At 33.7% G+C, this 20,331-nt stretch overlaps 1 protein-coding gene across 1 annotated transcript; it reads left to right on the top strand.

Moving 5' to 3' along the window:
• The first annotated feature begins 12,859 nt into the window (after window positions 1-12,859).
• LOC109110371 (coiled-coil domain-containing protein 106-like) lies at window positions 12,860-19,753 on the top strand. The gene is made up of 5 exons (XM_042758101.1): window positions 12,860-13,284; window positions 14,021-14,071; window positions 16,355-16,495; window positions 17,296-17,481; window positions 18,513-19,753. The coding sequence occupies exons 3-5, from the start codon at window positions 16,408-16,410 to the stop codon at window positions 18,821-18,823; spliced, it is 585 nt and encodes a 194-aa protein (XP_042614035.1). The 5' UTR covers window positions 12,860-13,284; window positions 14,021-14,071; window positions 16,355-16,407; the 3' UTR covers window positions 18,824-19,753.
• The last annotated feature ends 578 nt before the right edge of the window (window positions 19,754-20,331 follow it).

The raw sequence follows: 20,331 nt of genomic DNA, 5'->3' as shown, positions 1-20,331 counted from the left end.
GAATGAAATTTAAAATCTGAACATTGATGATCTCATGCATACACAGCCCAGACAAAATACTGGTTTCTTTCACACCACATGAAGGACATCATGATATCCAAGGATCAGTGATGTTTGATGTAATGTAGTGTGCCACCATTTTTGATTCAGACTGTATTGGCAGAGTGAAAAACATTTTAAAAAAAAGTTTGCCTTTAATTCAGAGTTGGGTCTTGAAAGTTCTAGTTATAGTAGACTGGAAAAAGTGGTATCGGTGCATCCCTATTAATATGTTTTTTATATTACAATAACTTTTAACTTTTTTATTTTTGGAATAATTGCTAGTTTTGCAAATGTAGCAGACTTTCTTAATATGGATTACAAAATACAGTATTTCCACTTGCACTTATCTTAAAAAAGAACATTCAGCTGATACACCCCTGAAAGTTTTTCCCAATTGACCACTAACAGCTCTGGATGACATGTTGTGAAAAGTTTTTTAAAAAAATACTACAGGCTTTTAAATGGACACACACGCCCTACTGAATAAACAGTACGATACTTCACGCCTTTATTTTCATTTATGACATTTTAATGACTTTTCCACACAAGGGTTAATTTTATGATTTGTTGTGACACATACTAAGACTTCTTAAATGCATTTAGAAAAAGGAGCCTGAGCAGGTGCAGAAGGCAGCAGTCCCCATCAATTGCTGTTGAGGAGGAAGATGAAATGTCACGAGGAAACTCACTGGATGTTTTGATTGTCTTTGAAGATGAAGAGGTGATGTCAACCATGTCTAGGGTCAGGGCACTGCTGCTGTTTTCGCACTTCATGCACTCATTTAGAGTACACTAACTTCTCAAAGCTAAAATACTATACTGTTTAACTTGAAGTGTTGTATCATGTGATTTATAGTGATGCTACAAGGTTTAACTCACTTCTGTTGTATACTGTACAGATGGTAGACAACCACAATGGGTAATACCGCCGCGCGTGTACCAGTCGCGTGTTAAATTAATTCGCGAAACTACCGCCCAGTGGCGCAAAGAGACGGATTGCGAACTGATGTAAATGTAAAATGAGCTAAAAGGAGGAGGTAAAACGACAATAACATTATGATATGACATAGTACCATCTTTAAAAACCATTAAAAAATGTACAGTGAGTTAATTTCAAACTGTAGGATAGTCTTAGGCTACAGTCTTCAAAAATTAAAAGAAGACCTTTACACAAAGGATCTTATGCTTGCTATTGTTATTAAACAGTCATTAAATATAAGGCCTATATATACGGATAAAAAGCTTAATGTTTTCATTTCGTTTCATTCTTGGTTTAAAAAAAAAAAATCCTTCAGGTTCCATTTGCAGATCGAAATGAGAACGGTCCAGCATTTATCAATAATTATTATTAATTCTGTTATTATTCTTGATTTTTCAAACTGCTAACACTTTGCATTTTTGAATTATGCCTTTACTGTGGTGACCAAAAATTTTGTATTTTCTGTTTCAGCTGTTTGATCGCGCTGGTGCCTCACGCACATTCATTTGAAACAGTAGCCGTTCACCGTGCCATTCGGCGCGAGCAGCGGTCGACTTTGGCATATTTTTGTTAATTATGATTTTAAAAATTTTTTTCCGTCGATACTGAAACACGCGTGAACTACAAAGCCTATTTTTCCTAATGAATAATAGTTAAGCTTGAAATAGGCAACATCACGAATATGGAAACGTTTGGATTTCTCCCCGAATGAGAGCCCAACCTTACCTTATGGTTCGTTTTAAATTATTATTCATTTATTTTATTTTTATTTTTGTTTATAGGTAAGCCTATATTATTATATACTGCAATTTTATTTATCCATTAGAATTATATATTTGTAATTATTGTTCTGTTCTGATAAATTTGTTAAATTTAAAGGATTTGTTGTAAAGTGAAGAGAACTAAAAATATCCTGTTGGCACATTATAAAATTATTAGGCCAGCCGTTATTATTTCTGAATGTAATAAAATGCAACTTATACACTGACTTATATATTTTTTTCCTCTCACAAACTTAATTTATTTTTTAACTTGTTTTAAAAAATAAATAAATAAATAAATAAATAAAATAAAATAACATGCAGCAAACGAAAATAGGCGATTGATCGGTTAAAAATTTGTTACTGTGGGGTAATTATAATTATTATATACTTAGGAACAGAATCTGGGCCTAATCTAGGCTATCCAGTGTTTTTATTTTTTTTATTTTCATTGCATCTGAAAATGACTTTGTGCAGCACATTCACTTCGCACGCTCAACCTGCCTCTCGCGTTGCTCAGTTGTAGACGATTTAAAATGTTTTGATATAAAGGTTGCCGTCCCATTTTATACAGGAATTGTTCATTTTAAAAAAATCGAATTATATTGTTAGTTCTAATTATATTGTTAACACAAGTTCATTTAGGATGTTTGACGTGCAATTTTATATTTTAATTTTTTTTTTTTATAAAATCGATGAGATTATAAAGTCAGTTTAATAGTATTGAAGTTCATGTTTTTTAAAAAAGGTTTTAAATGCTTAAATTATTTCTATGAATTAATAATATGTTATCAGGTTTTAATTGCATAAATTATTTCTATGAATTAATAATATGTTATCATGTTTATTCTTGTAGAAAATAAGTGTTTATTATTTAAGAAAATAAGGGAAAAATAAGGGACGATCCAAATATTATTCATATTTGTTTTGCTTCACCTATTTATGTAAGCTACAATTATTCTAAAAAAAAAAAAAAAAAAAAACAATAATTTATTTAAAAGTGCCATCGGCCTGAGTAAATTTGACCATTATAGAATTGTGACTTTAAAGGTTAGTGATTTAGGAGGTGAAAATACTGTGAAATTACAAATGTTATGGGATTTTTAAAGCATAACAACTGAAGGACTATGAAACGTTAGCCAATAAAGCATTTTTTTTTTAAACAATGGCACTTAAAGTTTTGAACTTAAATATTATTTCAACCATATAGCCTGTGAATAAACAAAATGCATACTTTTCAATGAAAGAACACTGAGAGTTTGCTTCTGGTGTTTGGATTTGTACTTCAATATAATGAGCTCCAAGTTTAGGAATAGCCAACACGGGTTTTTTTTAAACCATATTGTCTCTCTCTCTGTCTCTCTCTCTCTCTCTCTCTCTCCTCGCTCTCTCTCTCTCTCTCTCTCTCTCTCTCTCTCTATTTAACTCTCTATTTAACAGCATTAACTTACAATGAAATACATGAATACTGAATACTGAATGTTTTTCTGTCTTGCTAAATGTTGGGCTCATGATCAGTAAGTTGTATTCGCTCAAACTGATTTAGTTAAATCAAAACTTGCGGACTTTGAAGCTGGGTGCAGTTAGCGCGAGTCACGCGCGCTGTGAAGCGGGAGCAGCTGATGGAGGACTCCGCTTGGTCTTAAAGCCTTCTGCAAACGCTACGTTCACAAATAACAATGATTTTCGTAAAAATAATGATTAATTATCGATAATTTGTTATTATTATGGTCTTCTGAAAACAATAATATGGGCTGCGGGGAAAATAATGAATAAAAAGAGTAGGGATGCTGTGAGTGCAGGCATGTTTCAACCCAGTAACATGACAACACAGCGTTCCTCACAGACAAAAAACAGACCGAGTTCAGTTCAGCTGGAGGGGGTTGGGGTAGTTCTGTATAGCTTGTGGGGGTCGAGATAAATGTGTGAATCTCTTGGTCTTTCATATGGACAGTGTCTTATGAGGGTATCAAACTTGCAGAACAGGTTTAGATAGGACTCGTCATTTTGGTTTTAGGGCAACTTTGAAGAAAGGTTTTTGATCCACTTCAAATATTGACTAATGTATAGCGCAATATAGTTTATTAGTTATTATAACTTCAGAGGAAGTTGCCTTAACTCAAAAAAATAAATAAATAAATTCGCAAACTGTTGCGTTAATTTTATTTTGTTTCGTCTAAAACAATATTTTTTTTAGAATATGGGATATAAATTCTCACAGAATGTAGCCTTTTACCAATATATTGAACCATCTCTTTATGTTTTTCTAAATCCCAAACAGAGTCCAGACATCAGTATGATCCGTCTATGATGTTTTATAGGCTTTTTTAGATTTGGGAATACACATGCATTACAGACATGACAAAAAACATTTTGGAGTTTTTGGAGACATTATTATTATTATTATTATTATTATTATTATTATTATTATTATTATTATTATTATTTTAGCCTATTTACAATGCCCAAACAGAAGCAACAATATCTGCAGAGAAGGGTTGGCCATTTTCAAAAAAAAATTATTATTATTATTATTATAAGTTTCGTTTTTGTGTTTCAGAGGAAAAATCAGTGTTAAGGTATCTCTCCATTACAGACCGTTCTGAAGAAGAATTTATGCAAACGCGTATAAAATGCTTTAAAAACTTTAACAGAGATGTCTAGAGGCTGTTTAATAGGTCTGCCTCCCATGTAAGATTTTTCTAGTTACTAGTCGTTCATTTGTCATTATTCAACTAATCGCAGGTTTATATTACATTTACATCTATAATCCATAATGAGCCTTAATATATTTCGCGCTCAAGCATATGCATTAAGTTTGCCCCAAAGCACAGGCAGAAGTAGCCCAATAATTGTAAAAAAGGAGACATTTTAATTATTTATTAATAAACAAATGTTTTCTTAAGAATAATGTTTTTTTAAGAATACTTAAAAGAGTAAGGCAACTTGATGCAGTAAGAGTTTTGAGTTTTCTCAACAATAGATTTTTAGTTCTGCTCAATAAAGACACTTTGTTTGAGCCAATGTAAATTTGTTTGTTCATGCAATGCTGATTTTCCTATTTTACTAATAGAAAAATTCTTGTCACAGCAGCTGAAAACAACAATTACTGTCATTAAGGTAATTCATTTTTTTCTGTTTTCCTGGAACATAAAAAAAGAATGTTTAAAAAGTCACCACATTATACAAATGTGTTTGTTTACAATGACAAAGGTCAAAGGCTATGTTAACCCAATAAGCAAACAACATTGTTTTTGTTTGTAAGACAACTTACAAGACTATTATAGCCCCCCCAGAAAATAGACATAACCAGTTGAACATACTCTAGGCCTCAATACCAGACACACAAACCTCAGAACGGTGACAACCAACACGTTAAAAAAGATTAGCTCTTTACATCACAGTACAACAAATAACTAACAATAATGATAAAACAATAATAAAAAAGTTGAAATTAAGTCAGCAAACAGCAAAACAATAATGCTATAACAGTAACTGCATAATTTATTCACGCTGCAATGCATGCTGGGAACTCACAAAGCCTTAATATTTCAACAATATTAAATTCTTTGTTCAGACAACTGTGTTTGACTAGTTGGGGCAACATTTGGGGTAATTTTGTTGGTCTGACAAGAATTTTTGTGTAGTTTCAAGAAAATAGCATTTTTTAGTATTTGAGACTCAAAAGTTTTCAAAAACTGGAAAATGAGAAGTTTCATTTTTCATTTTTTACAGTGTGCCATTGAAGTTATGTATTTATTGTAATGACCTTGAAAAGAGGATTTCAGCATTGTGGAAAATTTGCATATTTTTACTCAAAAACAATAGCCTACATTTATAGTATATTGCTTGTGTGTTTCAAAGACACTCATAATTAATTTGTAATGTACTCGTAACACAAAAAGTACACTTTAATATCATTAATCAAGCATATACATAGGTATATGCTTAAAGTGTACTAAGTATACTTGAAGTGTTTCCAATTTAGCACAAAAAAAAAACACTAGATCCCTTACGAAAACTAAACATTATTATTTTAGTAAAAGTGTGGTAACCTGCTTTAATTAAACAGTAACATGGGCGCTGGACTAGTCCATAATCAATCCGTGATTTGCACTAAAACTATAACATTTCTTCAACGTTAGTTAAAAAAAGCAACTGGAAGTCTGTTGAGCGTAAGATCACAAAAACTGACACAAAGAAAAAGAGATCGTAAAATGTCTTACCAATAAGCACGACCAAAACACACAACTTCCACAAAACGACAGAAATCATTTTCATCACTCTTCGTCTGGAAAAAAAATAAAATAAAGAAAATTAATTAAATGGAACGAAAAGCACGCCATATCTACAAAACGAAAGTAAAGCCTTAGTGCAGCGCATCCGTGTTATGACATCAAATTACCGCGAGAGCAGACAGCCACAATTACATTGGTTTGATGACTTTAGATCGAGGCGGGGCTGCACCTGGGGCGGGGCTGCACGTGTAGCCCCGCCCCATACCGACTTTTTTTATGTCCTGTGCTATTTAGGTGTTTTTTTATTTTCATTATGATTTACAATATAAAGCCAGGGTAACAAAGGATAAAAATAAATAAATAACAAAGTAATATAAAATAATAATAAATATAAAAAACAAAAATCCAATCATAGACAAGCATGATCTTTACAATACTCAAATAATTTTAAATATAGAACACAAACGGACTGTTTTAATTGTCTTTCTTTTAGTACTATGTTAAATAATACACAATTATCCAACTCTTTATAAAACACTGCAAAACTGTTTTTTTTTTTTTGTTAGAAAATTTACACTTATGAATGTGAAATTTAACCAACAAAATAAATAGATTAATAACAAAAACTTCGTTATTTACATTTCCATAATTAAAATATCCAAAAACTACATTTTCGAAATGCAAATTAAAATTAAAGAGTACCTTTTCTTTGATAACAAAGAGACATCATACCATATTTTTTTTAACATGACTACAGTGCCAAAAGATGTGGGATACAGTTTCCAAGTGCAAAGAGCAATTAACATCAATATCCTTCTTAAACTTACTAAGAAAATGTTTAACAGGATAAAATTTATTAATTATTTTGAAACCGATTTCTTTTATCTTGTTTGTAACAAAAAACTTGTGTGGTAGTAACCAAAATACTTTCCCACTTAGGATTTCTTACAAATTTAGTCCAATAAGAAATAGAGCGAGGCTTTGTAGCAACCTCCTTTAAGAATAGAGAATGAATAGATTTGTTATTTTTAGTCTGTGAAAAACAAATTTTACCACATACTGTATCAGTTAGATTGACAATGGGCATATCAGCATATCAGTCAGTCGTCAATATCGCATTTTTAAATAAAGAAACTATAGCAGGATTAATTGCAGATAAAACAAGAGAGAATTCCTTGGGAGTCACAGGAAAATTAAGTGTGCAAGAAACTCAACATATGTCATAAGATATCCTTGAGTGTTAAACAAATGACACGCTAAAATAATACCCTTATCAAACCAGCTTTTCAAAAAAATACTTTCATGTTTAAACAAAATACAACGATTGTTCCAAATAAAACAACGCTGCAGAGAAAAGTTGTGCTTGTAGATCAGTTTCCAAGCCAGAAGAGCCTTGAGCATGAAAGGCAGATAGCTTCACTGGCAATTTCTCAATCTTATAACAAACACATTAGTAAAAAAGAAAGTCCCCCCAGTTGGTCAAAAATAAAATTAGGAATAAAATTCCACATAGAAGGCTTATTCAAACAAAATTTTAACCAATTAATTTTGAGAGTGTTGTTTAAAGTAAAGAAATCCAGAAAGTCAAGTCCACCGTTTTAAGGGAATTTATGACAACAGATTTAGGGATGTAGTGCACACGGTTCTCCCATAAAAAATTAAATAAAATCTGATTGATAGACTTTACAGTTTTATTGTCTAGATATATGTGTTGAAGCAATATAGATTAATCTATAAATTCCTTCTGCTTTTGACAGAAGAACTTTGAATTTGATTGTGATTTTGATTGATGAACTTGTTGTCATTATACTTTTAATCTTTTTAAATGCAGGGTTAAAATTCAAGGAAACTCTATCTTGTTCACTTTTCGAAATGACAACGCCTAAGTAATAACGGTATCTTTAACTGGAATTCCATCCACAGATAAAAGGGAGGATTTTTTTAGACTAATATTTTACATTTTTTAATATTAAGGTACAAACCTGAAGCATTAGAAAACAACTGTATATTTTTAATTGCCTGATGGACCTGGCTTGAGTTTTTTTTAAATAAGGCTGTATCATCCGCTAGTTGATTAATTAAAAATACTTCTACCAGCGATATGAATTCCTTCAAGATTACTATCCTTAATAAAATGACAAAAGGCTTGAGCTACAATAAGGAAGAGATATACGGAAGCTGGACAGCCTTGCCGAATACCCCTTTCTAAAAGAAATCTCTGTGTAGTACCATGTCCTAACTTCACTGAGCTATTTCCCCCAGCATACAACGTTTTCATCGCATTACAAAAATAGGGCCCGAAACCAAAGCGCTCTAAACAGAAAAAAATTAAAGGATGCTCAATAGTGTCAAAAGCTTTGAAGAAGTCCAACAACAAAATTAATCTATCGTCCTCAATAAAGTCAGAGTAATCAATGAGGTCAAAGACAAATCTAATATTATTAAAAATATGACGATTATTCATGAAACCTGACTGATTTTCATCAATAATGGAATTCAAAATCAACTTAAAACGCTTAGAGAAAATAAGGGCAAACAATTTATAATCATTATTAAGAAGGCTGATAGGTCTCCAGTTATCTAAAAGAAGAGTGTCCTTTTTAGGTTTAGGTATTAAACAAATGACACCTTGCTTCATACTGACAGAAAGCTCAGAACAATTTAAACTCTATATATACACTTGCAGGAGGAAACTGAGATAACAGCTCAGAATATAACTTATAAAATTCCGCTGTTATCCCGTCACTGCCAGGTGACTTGTTATTTTTTAAATGTAAAATTGCTTCTTTAACCTCATCGATAGTAATTGTCGAGTCACATAAATCTTTGTCATCACAACTAATAGAATTAACATTACCAAGATGTTTACTGAAAATATCCAGATCAGTTAGATTAAATTTAGATTTATACAAATTTGAGTAAAACTTATAGCAAAATTGGGAAATATCTTTAGAATTTTCTGAGACAACCCCCTCCAATATTTAATTGACAAACAGAATTATGCTTAGCCCCAATTTTTCTCAAGCTTAAAAAAGTAGGAAGACATCTGTTCACCATATTTTAAGCCACCTTTGTCTTGACCTTATAAAAGCCCCTTCTGCTCTCTCAATTTATACAAGTCATCCAACTTAACTTGTAAATCAACTAAATAGCTCTCTGACTATCGGACAGATTTTGCAGGTGCTCTCAATTTATACAAGTCATCCAACTTAACTAAAATCTTGGTAATAGGTGATTTTTTTTTAGCAATATTAGCTTTTTATTTTCTGAGGTATTTCCCAATTTCATATTTTAACAATTCCCAATTTATTCCGAATGAATTTTCTTGTTTAGCTTTGCTCCAATAAAAACCAATAAGTCTTTCCAGCTCTGATCTAACCTCATTATGATTAAGTAAAGAACTGTTCATTTTCCAGTAAGAAGAGCCCTTGTTAAATCTAGCTTCAGGGGAAAGCATAATTTTAATAGAAACAACCTTATGATCTGTTAATGGCATTACAGAAATATCAATAAAGATATTATGGTAAACACTTTACAATACGTGTGCACTAAATAAGCATTAATTCATGCTTAACTAATGCACAGATGGATACTGATGATGACAGTAGATTTTGATTATGTAAGCTATTCGTTAATGATTTGCCACATTATCAACTAATAATGAGTCAGTCTGGTTAATATATTAATTCATACATGAATTGTTATTAATTAAAAATGTGTGATTTTTAATTAACAAACAACCCCATACTTCCCATCACTACCGGTGATCCGAAAACCGATGCAACCGGTTCTTGACTCGAGAACGAGTCAATGTTTCGTTCGTTATCTGGCTCGGTTCAGTCATGTACTGTTTGAGTAAATGAATTACTCCGGGATATTGGTTTATTTGAAACTCAGAGGGAGTGTCAGCCATGTTAAAAAAGTTAAAGGCTTAAGTCATTTGTGGATTAATGCTTATTGTTGACGTGCGAACCGTTTCAAACGATTTCAGTTCAATTGGTGAACTGGTTCAAGAAGATCCGGTTACATCGAGTGATTCGTTCGCGAACCGGATGTGCTGTGAACGGCGCGCTCATATACAGACCCGGGAGAGAAGTCAATGCTGAATAAAGTCGCAGTTTTTGATATAGTTTTTGGACCAAAATGTATTTTCGATGCTTCAAAAAAATTCTAACGGACCCTCTGATGTCACATGGACTACTTTGAAGATGTTTTTATTACCTTGCTGGACGTGGACAGTATACCGTACATACATTCTCAATGGAGGGACAGAAAGCTCTCGGACTAAATCTAAAAATATCTTATACTGTGTTCCGAAGATGAACGGAGGTCTCACGGGGTTTGGAACGACATGAGGGTGAGTCATTAATGACATAATTTTCATTTTTGGGTGAACTATCCTTTATCTTTACTAGGGTAACTTGTATACTTTACAAGGCTATTGGGTCTATTTGTTTTTTTTTATCGACGAGTTGAAGCCATTAGGCTACTGCTCCCCTCAATTAGAATTAGCGTGTGGCTAGGGGCAGGACAGATGTCATGTCAACAATATGGCCGCGGTTAGCTACTTCCGGTGTTTGCGAATAAGCCCTATACATAAAACACTATCTTTTATAATTACAGTATTTATTGACTAAAGAAAACGCTTATTCAGACAAACAGTCTTAATTTTAAGTTACCTTCAGACTGCAAACAAGCTGAGATGCGCCAAACCGTGTGCAACACATAGACGCGGGTGGAGTACTGAGGAGCCAATGGAGTTACGAGGTTTAGAAACAAAGCTCTTTTTGGTGAAATATTACTTTTTTGCAACCCCCAGACAGAAGTAAAGGGTGGCCAATAGTAATGATGAAAATAAATATGAAATGGAGATAAGATGTGTTTTGTTTTTAGTTTCTAAAGTAATACATCAATTTTATATGATTTAAACAATGTTTTTATTAGAGTGAAATAATATTACATTAAAAATTAAAAGAAATAAAATTTTACTTCTCTTCGTAACTGCCGATTTTTTTGTAAAATTGAAAAATAGTTCACTGCAGTCTTTGTTACAGTAACGTTAGGTAACTGCTACAGTAGGCTGCCAACGACAGTAATGTTCCACCATGTCTACAGACGCGACAGCCTGACCGTTGCAGAGCACTTGGACAAAGTTACCTTGTGTACTTCGCATAAAATAGCATTTAAGAGGTCAAACAAAATCGTGCCACGAGAAATGTGCAGACCAACCTACCAGTGGAAAGCCGTCTGATGTATCGTGGCATCTTTCATTTTCATGCCACGGCCACAAATCTGACAAGAATCTTTTTTCTGACATCTTCCTTGCTGGTAAGAAGGTCTTGTAACATTTCACGAGTTTTGACGGTGGTCCTCTTAGTTGGCTTATCGATCAGCAGAAGTAACAGCTCTGTCGTTAGATTCATTTTTTTTTTTCATCAAGCATTAATACAAGTTTAAACAAAAACATGAATCCAATTGTCTAAAACATCAGTGAGAAACTGACTTCGGCTACGTTCCACACTGCAGGGCTTAATGGCTCAGAATTCCGAATTTGTTGACGGAGAAAAAGTTAAATTACGATTTTTTTTGCAAGGCCGTTCACATTTTTCAAAGTAAATGCGACCTCCTTTTGTGATCTCCTGTGTGAACGTTATATGACCCAAACAATGGTTTTATTAGAGTGAAATAATAGTACACGGTCAATTAAAAGAAATAAAATTTTACTTCTCTTCGTAACTGCCGATTTTTTGTAAAATTGGAAAATAGTTCACTGCAGTCTACACAGTAGGTAAACTGCTACAGTAGGGTGCCAACGACAGTAATGTTCCACCATGTCTACAGACGCGACAGCCTGACCGTTGCAGAGCACTTGGACAAAGTTACCTTGTGTACTTCACATAAAATAGCATTTAAGAGGTCAAACAAAATTGTGCCACGAGAAATGTGCAGACCAACCTACCAGTGAAAGCCGTCTGATGTATCGTGGCGTCTTTTCATTTTCATGCCACGACCACAAATCTGACAAGACATCTTCCTTGCTAGAAGTCTCTTTTTCTGTAACCATTTCACGAGTCTTGCGGTGGTCCTCTTAGTTGGGTTATCGATCAGCAGAAGTAACAGCTCTGTCGTTAGATTCATTTTTTTTCAACAAGCATTAATACAAGTATTACACAAAACATGAATCCAATCGTCTAAACCTCAGTGAGAAACTGACTTCTTGACCTCAATTAAGCCGCGAACATGTGGACCCTTTACGCATTTCCGGGGTTAACAGTAGCGGAAGTATAGTTAACAAGAAAAAAAACAGGACTCCGTTTCCATGACTTTTGGAAACCTTGCAATAACGTTAGCTAGGTTTTAGGCAATAAGTGGTAAAATGGTAAAAATTAAAATATTACAGTATAATGGGTGTCACGACAGTTGCCAGATTCCTTATTCAGTCAGAAAATCTACCAATAAACGTTCACAGCATGTTTCCTGCTAGAATTTATAATTTTAAATAAACATAAGGGGTTAGGTTTGCTTGAATATTTTATTGGTGACAAATTAAGTTTTTGTATATAACATATAATGGCAGATTTTGTTTTTTTAACTGTTAACAAAATAGAGGAATAGTGGTTAAATGGTAAAAATTAAAATATTAGAGTATAAACTACAGTTGCCAGATAAAAATAAACGTTCACAGCATGTTTCCTGCTAGAATTTATAATTTTAAATAAACATAAGGGGTTAGGTTTGCTTGAATATTTTATTGGTGACAAATTAAGTTTTTGTAGATAACATATAATGGCAGATTTTGTTTTATAACTGTTAACAAAATAGAGGATAATCTAAAATACAAGATAAAAATGTTTTCCATAAAATACTGGTTATATTGTATTATATTATATATTTTTAATTGACTTAACTACAATAAAGCAAGTCAGGCCACCATCTGGACACCCATACAAATCGAACTGAACATGAAGGGGGGTGTAAATATTTTGCGAATTTTAAACAAAGTTCAAATATATGGCATAGCACCCACTCTGACATTATTTACATCATTTGACAACAGCAAAGATGTACAAGAACCACCTGAGCTCCACATTATGTTTAGGGGGGAGCGCCAGGCCTCTGTGATTGAAGTGGAACCAATGATTCCTGATGAGGATGACAGTCAGAGTCATCTGACAGAACACACGCAGCAAGAAACGTGCGAGCACCTGGAGGCATACAGCGGCGTCACTGTGACAGCAATGGCAAAGTCAAAGTACTAAAAGAAGTAAGCGGATAAATCGCAAAATACCATCTAAATATAGTTCTGATGTATATGGTGAGTTTTAAAGCTTTACCAGGTGTGTAAATTTAACATTCAGCATTACGTGCACGTGGCAGAGGCCGACTTGTACTGCTAGCCTTTTATTGCAACAAAACGTATGGAAGATTGTTTCCACCACTAAATAAAAATAATAATAATAATAATAATTAAAAGTAACAGTATTTAATTTCCCAGAATTTGGAACTTTTTTCTCAGAATTGCGAGTTAGAATTGTGTGACGTAGGCCTAAAGTCGCAATTTTTTACTTGCAACTGTGAGTTATCACGATTGATTGCTTTTTTTTTTTTTATTAATTTATTTTTGAAAAATTGCGAGATGATAACTTGTTATAAAGTCAGAATTGCATGATAAAAAGTCACAATTGAATAAATTCAGAATTGTGAGCTATTAACTTGAAAATCTGAGAAAAAAAGTCAGTTTTCCACCCTCATACGTGGACACTATAACAAGCACATGCATCCTTATATTTACCAATTCTGTATTTAACTGTGTTTATCTGTATTTAATGTGTTCACAGTTTAATAAAAACATTGTACGCTAGGCCTATTAATTGTAATGTCTTCCTTTCCACGGTTATTCTAACAACAAATAAATCACAAAATGATTCACTGTTTTGTAGTGCTATACATGTGTATGTATATCTTTGCCACCCCCTTATCCTACTCTCTATACTCCTCAGAGATTCCAGTCCGCAAACCAGCTCAGGAGGAGGTGAAGAATGATGTGCAAGGTAGGTATCTAGAGCGGTGGTTTTCTCCATTATCTGACACTCATTTGAGTTCATGGAGCTCTTTTCTAATGAGCTGATGATCTGAATCAGGTCTGTAAATTTTGGCCTGCAGAACTATGGGTCCCCAGGAACAAGTATGAAAACCACTGATCTAGAGTAATGTCAGGACTAAACATTGATTGCACCAATTAGAGATAAATCCTACAGTACTTTCTTAACCTTAAGGAATAGTTTTACCAAAAATAAACATTCTCTCACAAGTTACTTGCCCACATCATCCAAGATTTTCTTTATTTTTTTTAAATTAAAATGAAGATTTTTAGGAAAACAGCTCTCTAAGGTCATTTCAGTGCATTTGAATGTGCACCAAAACGTCAGTGAGTTAAATTTTTCTGAAGCAATCCAAATGGTTTTAGGTGAGAACAGCTCACATTATAACTACTTTTTACTGTAAATATTTGTATTAACAGACATCAGCATTCTTTATAATCAAAAAGCATGTGGATGACCAAACATATTCAGTGTAATGTAGTTTTAATAGTTCTTACATTAATTGTTTCAGATTTATTAATTACACAAATGGAGTTGTTTGAATGTCTTTTTCTCTTTGGTGTGTGTGTATTTTATTTTATTGCTTTTTGGTGCACATTGAATTTTACTGAAAGAACCTCAAAGAGCTAATGCTCTTCTAAAATTATTTATTTATTTTTGTTCAGCACAACAAAGAAAGTTGTACACATCTTGGGTGGCCTTAATTATCCTTTGTTGGTTAAAACAAAATTATCCCATGATTTACTCATCCTCAAGCCATCCTAGGTGTATATGACTTTCTTCTTTCAGACAAAGGCAAAAGTTATAGTAAAATATCCTGGCTTTTCCAATCTTTACAATGGTAGTGAATGGGGGACCCCTACGTTTGAATCCCAGAAAAGTGCATCCATCAATCATAAACAGACTCCACATAGGTCTGTTGCAAAAACGGCAGCATTGTAATATCACACTATTGATGAGCCTAACTGCAGGGGAATGCAACAAATGCAGCAAACAAGCAAATCTTTCTTTTTTGTGTGTGTGTGTAAGGTTATGCCACAAGCAAAGCTTGGATGTAAACACTCATTACAAAAAAATCTCATTAAATAGTTGAAACCTCTGCCAGTGATGTGAAACATTTATGCATATTATCACACAAGCTTTATCATTCCTAGTCGTGGCAAATAAAGTCTGTACTGAGGTACCACAGGATGTGATTGACAGCTGGCAGATAGAATGCATTAGTTCATGTAAACAGAATTATGAATGATAGTACCATCATTGGCCGTTATTTAAACGTTAATACATCATTCATTTTTGTTGATAAAGTAACAAACATATATATTGTGGTTTTGAAAAAAAATGATTTGATCTTTCCATAGAGATCTGTTGTTTTCATTCAAGAGCATCATCACATCATACATTTGCATCAACTTAATCAAACACAGGCCCATTTACTGCTGACAAAACTTGCACTTTCTGAGCTTGGGGCCCCGCATTCACTACCATAAAAAAGCTTTGAAGAGCCATCTAGTCACCTAGAATGGCTTGAGTATGAGTAGTAAATCATGGGTAATTTTCATTTTTGGGAGAACTATCAAGTCCTCGGTAGGCAGTTTTTGTAATCAATTAAAGTTCTTTTAATGGGCAGGCACACACGTAGAATTATACACCCATAACTAACAATTACTGTACATCTGCCCATACAGTGAAAGACATTTCTTAGAAATAAACAATAATAAATAATTTTGTAAGCAATGCCTAATACGTCATACATTGGCCAAAATGTGTAGCAAAATCTAAAACAATGCAGCTTGGTAATTGCATTTACTTGGTAGTATACAACACTATAAAGATTAGTAGATTAGTTTAGTAGTCAGACTGTTTTTCCCTATATCCTTGTTGTGATGATAAATGTCTATGTGTAAATGTCACGACAGTTGGGATAAAGTGTTGAACACTGGAAATGTTACTATTGTAGAAATAAATTAAAGAAAGTATATTGTAACTGTCATAGTAGGGGCTGCATTAAACTTTTAATACTGTTTTGGCACAGATAGCTGAGTGGTTACTGCACCAACTTATGGCACACCTGCCTTCACGGCGACCCGTGTTCGATTACCGTCGCAATGTCCTTTGCCTATCCTGCTCTCTACCCAATGCTTTCCTGAAAAAGAAACTGTATTTCTAACTCAAATATTTCATAGTCACCTGTACACTTAGTTCTTTTTTTATTTTTTATTTGTCTTTTAGAAGAGGCTCCAACTGCCCATATAACTCTTTCCAAAACAAAACAAACAGTTGAGATGCTGAAAGAGAAGATCCATGCTCTGGAGGAAAAAGTGGAGTCTTTGACTGAAGAGAGAAACTTTCTCAGAGAGAGACTGGAAGATGGTAAGTACCCCCTCCACTCATTTGGCACAAATTGTGAATTACTGATTATTGTGCAACAGAAAAGAAAGGTTGCTCAAACACTTGAAATATAAATTAAAAATAATTAACCCATACTGTCCAATTGGTATGTTGTTTATTTAAAAACAGTTGCATTTGGTTGATTTCCGTGTTAATAATACATGTACTTCCTGTGTTTGGATGCATTAAATGGGGGCAATACGGAGTCCAACAGCTAAATCAAAACATTAAATTACTCTGCGTTGATCATTTAACATCTTGTAAAGCAGAAAGCTGTCAAGAAATCCATTGTGAATACATTCTGAATTGTAAAGCAGCACAATGTAACCTTTTCTGTTCAAAATTTGCACAAACAAAAAGTATATAATGAGCATGTACATTACATACTTCATCTTCCAAACCACCTTTTTGTCTTATCCCAAATTACTACAGTAGCCTACACTTATAAGAAGTGCTCATATTTGTAGTATTGTAGCCTGTTTGGGTCATCACTGCTGCAGAGTAACACATACCTGCATGAATCGCTATAGACATAAACTTAGAGAGGTAGCTCTGGTTAGAATGTTCTTCCACAGGATGCAACTGGAGTCCTCCATCCATAATATCCGATCCTCAGCACACCCTGTATGTTTAACATAGCTATCCAATGGCTTTTTTATTGATTAGGTTCAGATGTACTCATTGATATATATTAGACAGACACACTACTGTATGTTTTATTGCTGTAGTTCAAGACTCAAAGAAGAGATAATTATCTGTACATTCTATTTTGTCTGTCACAGCCCTTAAACTGAAAGCTGAAGTTCCAGAACAGTCCCAGAATCATACAGCATCCCAGATGGAGTCATCTGAAGATACAACATCTTCTGACTCAAGCTCTGATTCATCTGAGCCTTCACGAAAGAAGTATAAAAAGAAACCAAAAAAGAAGAAATCAAAGAAAGCACGGGCCTGTGATTTCAAAAGAGGTACTACATGACAAGTTACCATTGTCACTTAATGTATTCAGAGACCACAGCTAGTTTAGGTTAGGTTGATTTCAAGCCAATGCTATGGACTTAAAGGGATAGTTCAACCAAAATTGAAAATTTGATGTTTATCTGCTTACCCCCAGGGCATCCAAGATGTAGGTGACTGTGTTTCTTCAGTAGAACACAAACAGAGATTTTTAACTCAAACTGTTGCGGTTTGTCAGTCATATAATGACAGTAAATGGAACCCAGAGCTTTGAGAGTCAAAAAAACATAAACAAACAAAACCAAATTAAACCCTGTGGCTTGTGACAATACATTGAGGTCTTATAACACAAAACGATCAGTCTGTGGAAAAAACTGAACAGTATTTATATGTTTTGTTTTGTTTTTTTTTTACCTCTGATACATTGCAATGTCTCTGTCTGTCAGCAGGCGTGAGTTGTCATGAGGCGCATTCGACTTGAAGTGGCGCCGCAACCACCGATCGGTGTATGACATCAAAGTACCGCGAGAGTGATTATAATGAGCATATGAAACCATCAGCTGTCAAATTCTCTCGCGGTACTTTGATGTCATACACTGATCGGTGGTTGCGGCGCCGCTTCAAGTCGAATGCGCCTATTGTCTTCTACTTGTTTTGAGGCGTATAGCAGACTTAGAAGCGCATTACCACCACCTATCTCTCAAATGGACCATTGACACTCTATCTACAATTTCAATTAGGAGTGTCAAAGTGTCGTCATGAGCCACAAAGTTTGATTTGGATTTGTATGTGCATGTGTTTTTTTGTTTTTTTGTGGGTACCTATTGACTGGTATTATATGACTGACAGACTACAACGGTTTGAGTTAAAAATCTTCGTTTGTGTTCTACTGAAGAAACAAAGTCAGCATTTTTGGGTGAACTGTCCCTTTAAAAGTACCTTATTTGTATATATTAGTGTTATTAGTGGTAGCATGCTTTGTCTATGGAATGATTTGTCCTCATTTGCATTTCTGTTTTTTTTTTTCATGCATTTATTCCAGTAAAAACACCTGAGGAGTCTGTTTGTCGGTACCAGAAAGTCCTACGGCTTATTAAAAGTGGCTCAACAAAGGCGGATGCCTATAACAGTGTGGGGGTGGACCGCAACACCATTGTGAACCAAGCACCAATTGCAGAGCTGGCTGCTGTTAGCCCTGACATATTCAAGATCCTGAGGGCTGGTTTCAAAAAAGGGGACAGTCTGCTAAAATTTGCAGAAAAATGTATGGCTCAATGCATCTTAGAGCCAAATGCAAGTCAGATCAGAGCTATGAAAGAAGCCAGTGGTCTGCTGGACATTCTGAAAAAGTAAATGTTCATCGGTATATTTTAGTGTTGTTACTTAGGAATGCATTTGGTCTTAGTGTTAGTAAATCAGAATTTAAAATAGTCCATGAAACAGGACAATAACCTGTTAGAAAAAAGTTGTTACATTTACAGTATACCCGTTTCTCATAGTTCTAAGAACATTTTAAGCAGTGTTGTTACTGTTATGACTGCTTTTGTTGTACTAATAAAAATTTAGAACAATCATCTTTCCCCTTTTATATTTAAGTTTTTCTCTTTAGTACAGCTCAGCTAATGAGCTAGGTTTTTTTTTTTTTGTTTTTAAGCTAATGGATGTCATAGAAAGGGGAGTATTTAATTTTATGTTTTGTAAATGTTTTAATGATTTGTTTTAATGTATGTGTTATGGAAACATGTTTCTTAAGCACTGTACATGTGTAAAGTGTTACAAGTGTACACACTTTACAAGTGTTTAATCTGCGTTTAATAAATGGCTTTTATAAACTCTAGTGATGGTCATTAATTAATCATTAGCTGATGGTTTGTGAATATATCATTATGTTGTGACTTTACTTGTTGAGGCACATCATCATTTAATAACTGTAGTAATTTACACATGAATTTGCACAAATAATGCAGTAATTAATCATGTATTAATGCATATTACTTTACCTGTTTTGCCTGGAAGTTGAAATACAAGGCTTTGCCTCACTGTGGTAGTTAACAAGTTAATTAAAACTATTAGTTAAAGAAATAAGTTATTAGGGAATTAATCCATAATCACATATTTAATTAATAACAATTCATGTATTAACTAATATATTAACCAGACTGACTCATTATTAGTTGATAATGTGGCAATCATTAACGAATAGCTTAGATAATCATGAGTTATACATTAATTCAGTATCATCTGTGCATTAGTTAAGCATGAATTAATGCTTATTAGTGCACACGTATTTAAGTGCGAATTTTGTTTTAATGCTTATTAGTGCACACGTATTGTAAAGTGTTACCGAAATCTACAATGTATTTTGTTTTATGATGTTTTAGGTCAGACAGCCAATGCTGCCATTCTTCTGGAAAACTGCTCTTCAAAGAACTATCAAAGAAGATCTATCAGGTAATTTGCACACAGAAATATTTTTTGAATACCATTCAATTACCCAGGTTATCTTATATTTTATTCAATTACTAAATCTGCAAGATAGCACTTTGACTAGCTTAGAATTTTTCCTGTTCTTAATAAAGTTTATTTTAAAGTTTGAGAGAAAAATTTTCAGATAATCCAACCAATTAGCATCAGAGTAAGTCTATATATTGCCACTTTTCTCACCTCCATCCCCGAGGACAGCAGGACAAATATCCTTATTCTTTACCCCTTCCTATGTACATATGTAAGGTGACCAGGAGAGGACATCTTTAGTTCACTCAATTTTGTTGTGGCCACGTCATATTAACTCTTGGGAACATGATAAAATGTTATGCCCATGAGATTGCTTTTTTGAGGTAACAACATCCTAATGTCATGGC

The sequence above is a fragment of the Cyprinus carpio genome, chromosome A6 (genome assembly GCF_018340385.1).
Source record: "Cyprinus carpio isolate SPL01 chromosome A6, ASM1834038v1, whole genome shotgun sequence".
Lineage (NCBI taxonomy): Eukaryota > Metazoa > Chordata > Actinopteri > Cypriniformes > Cyprinidae > Cyprinus > Cyprinus carpio.
Note: the sequence above shows the minus strand (reverse complement) of the source record. Positions and strands in the feature narration are given on the sequence as shown.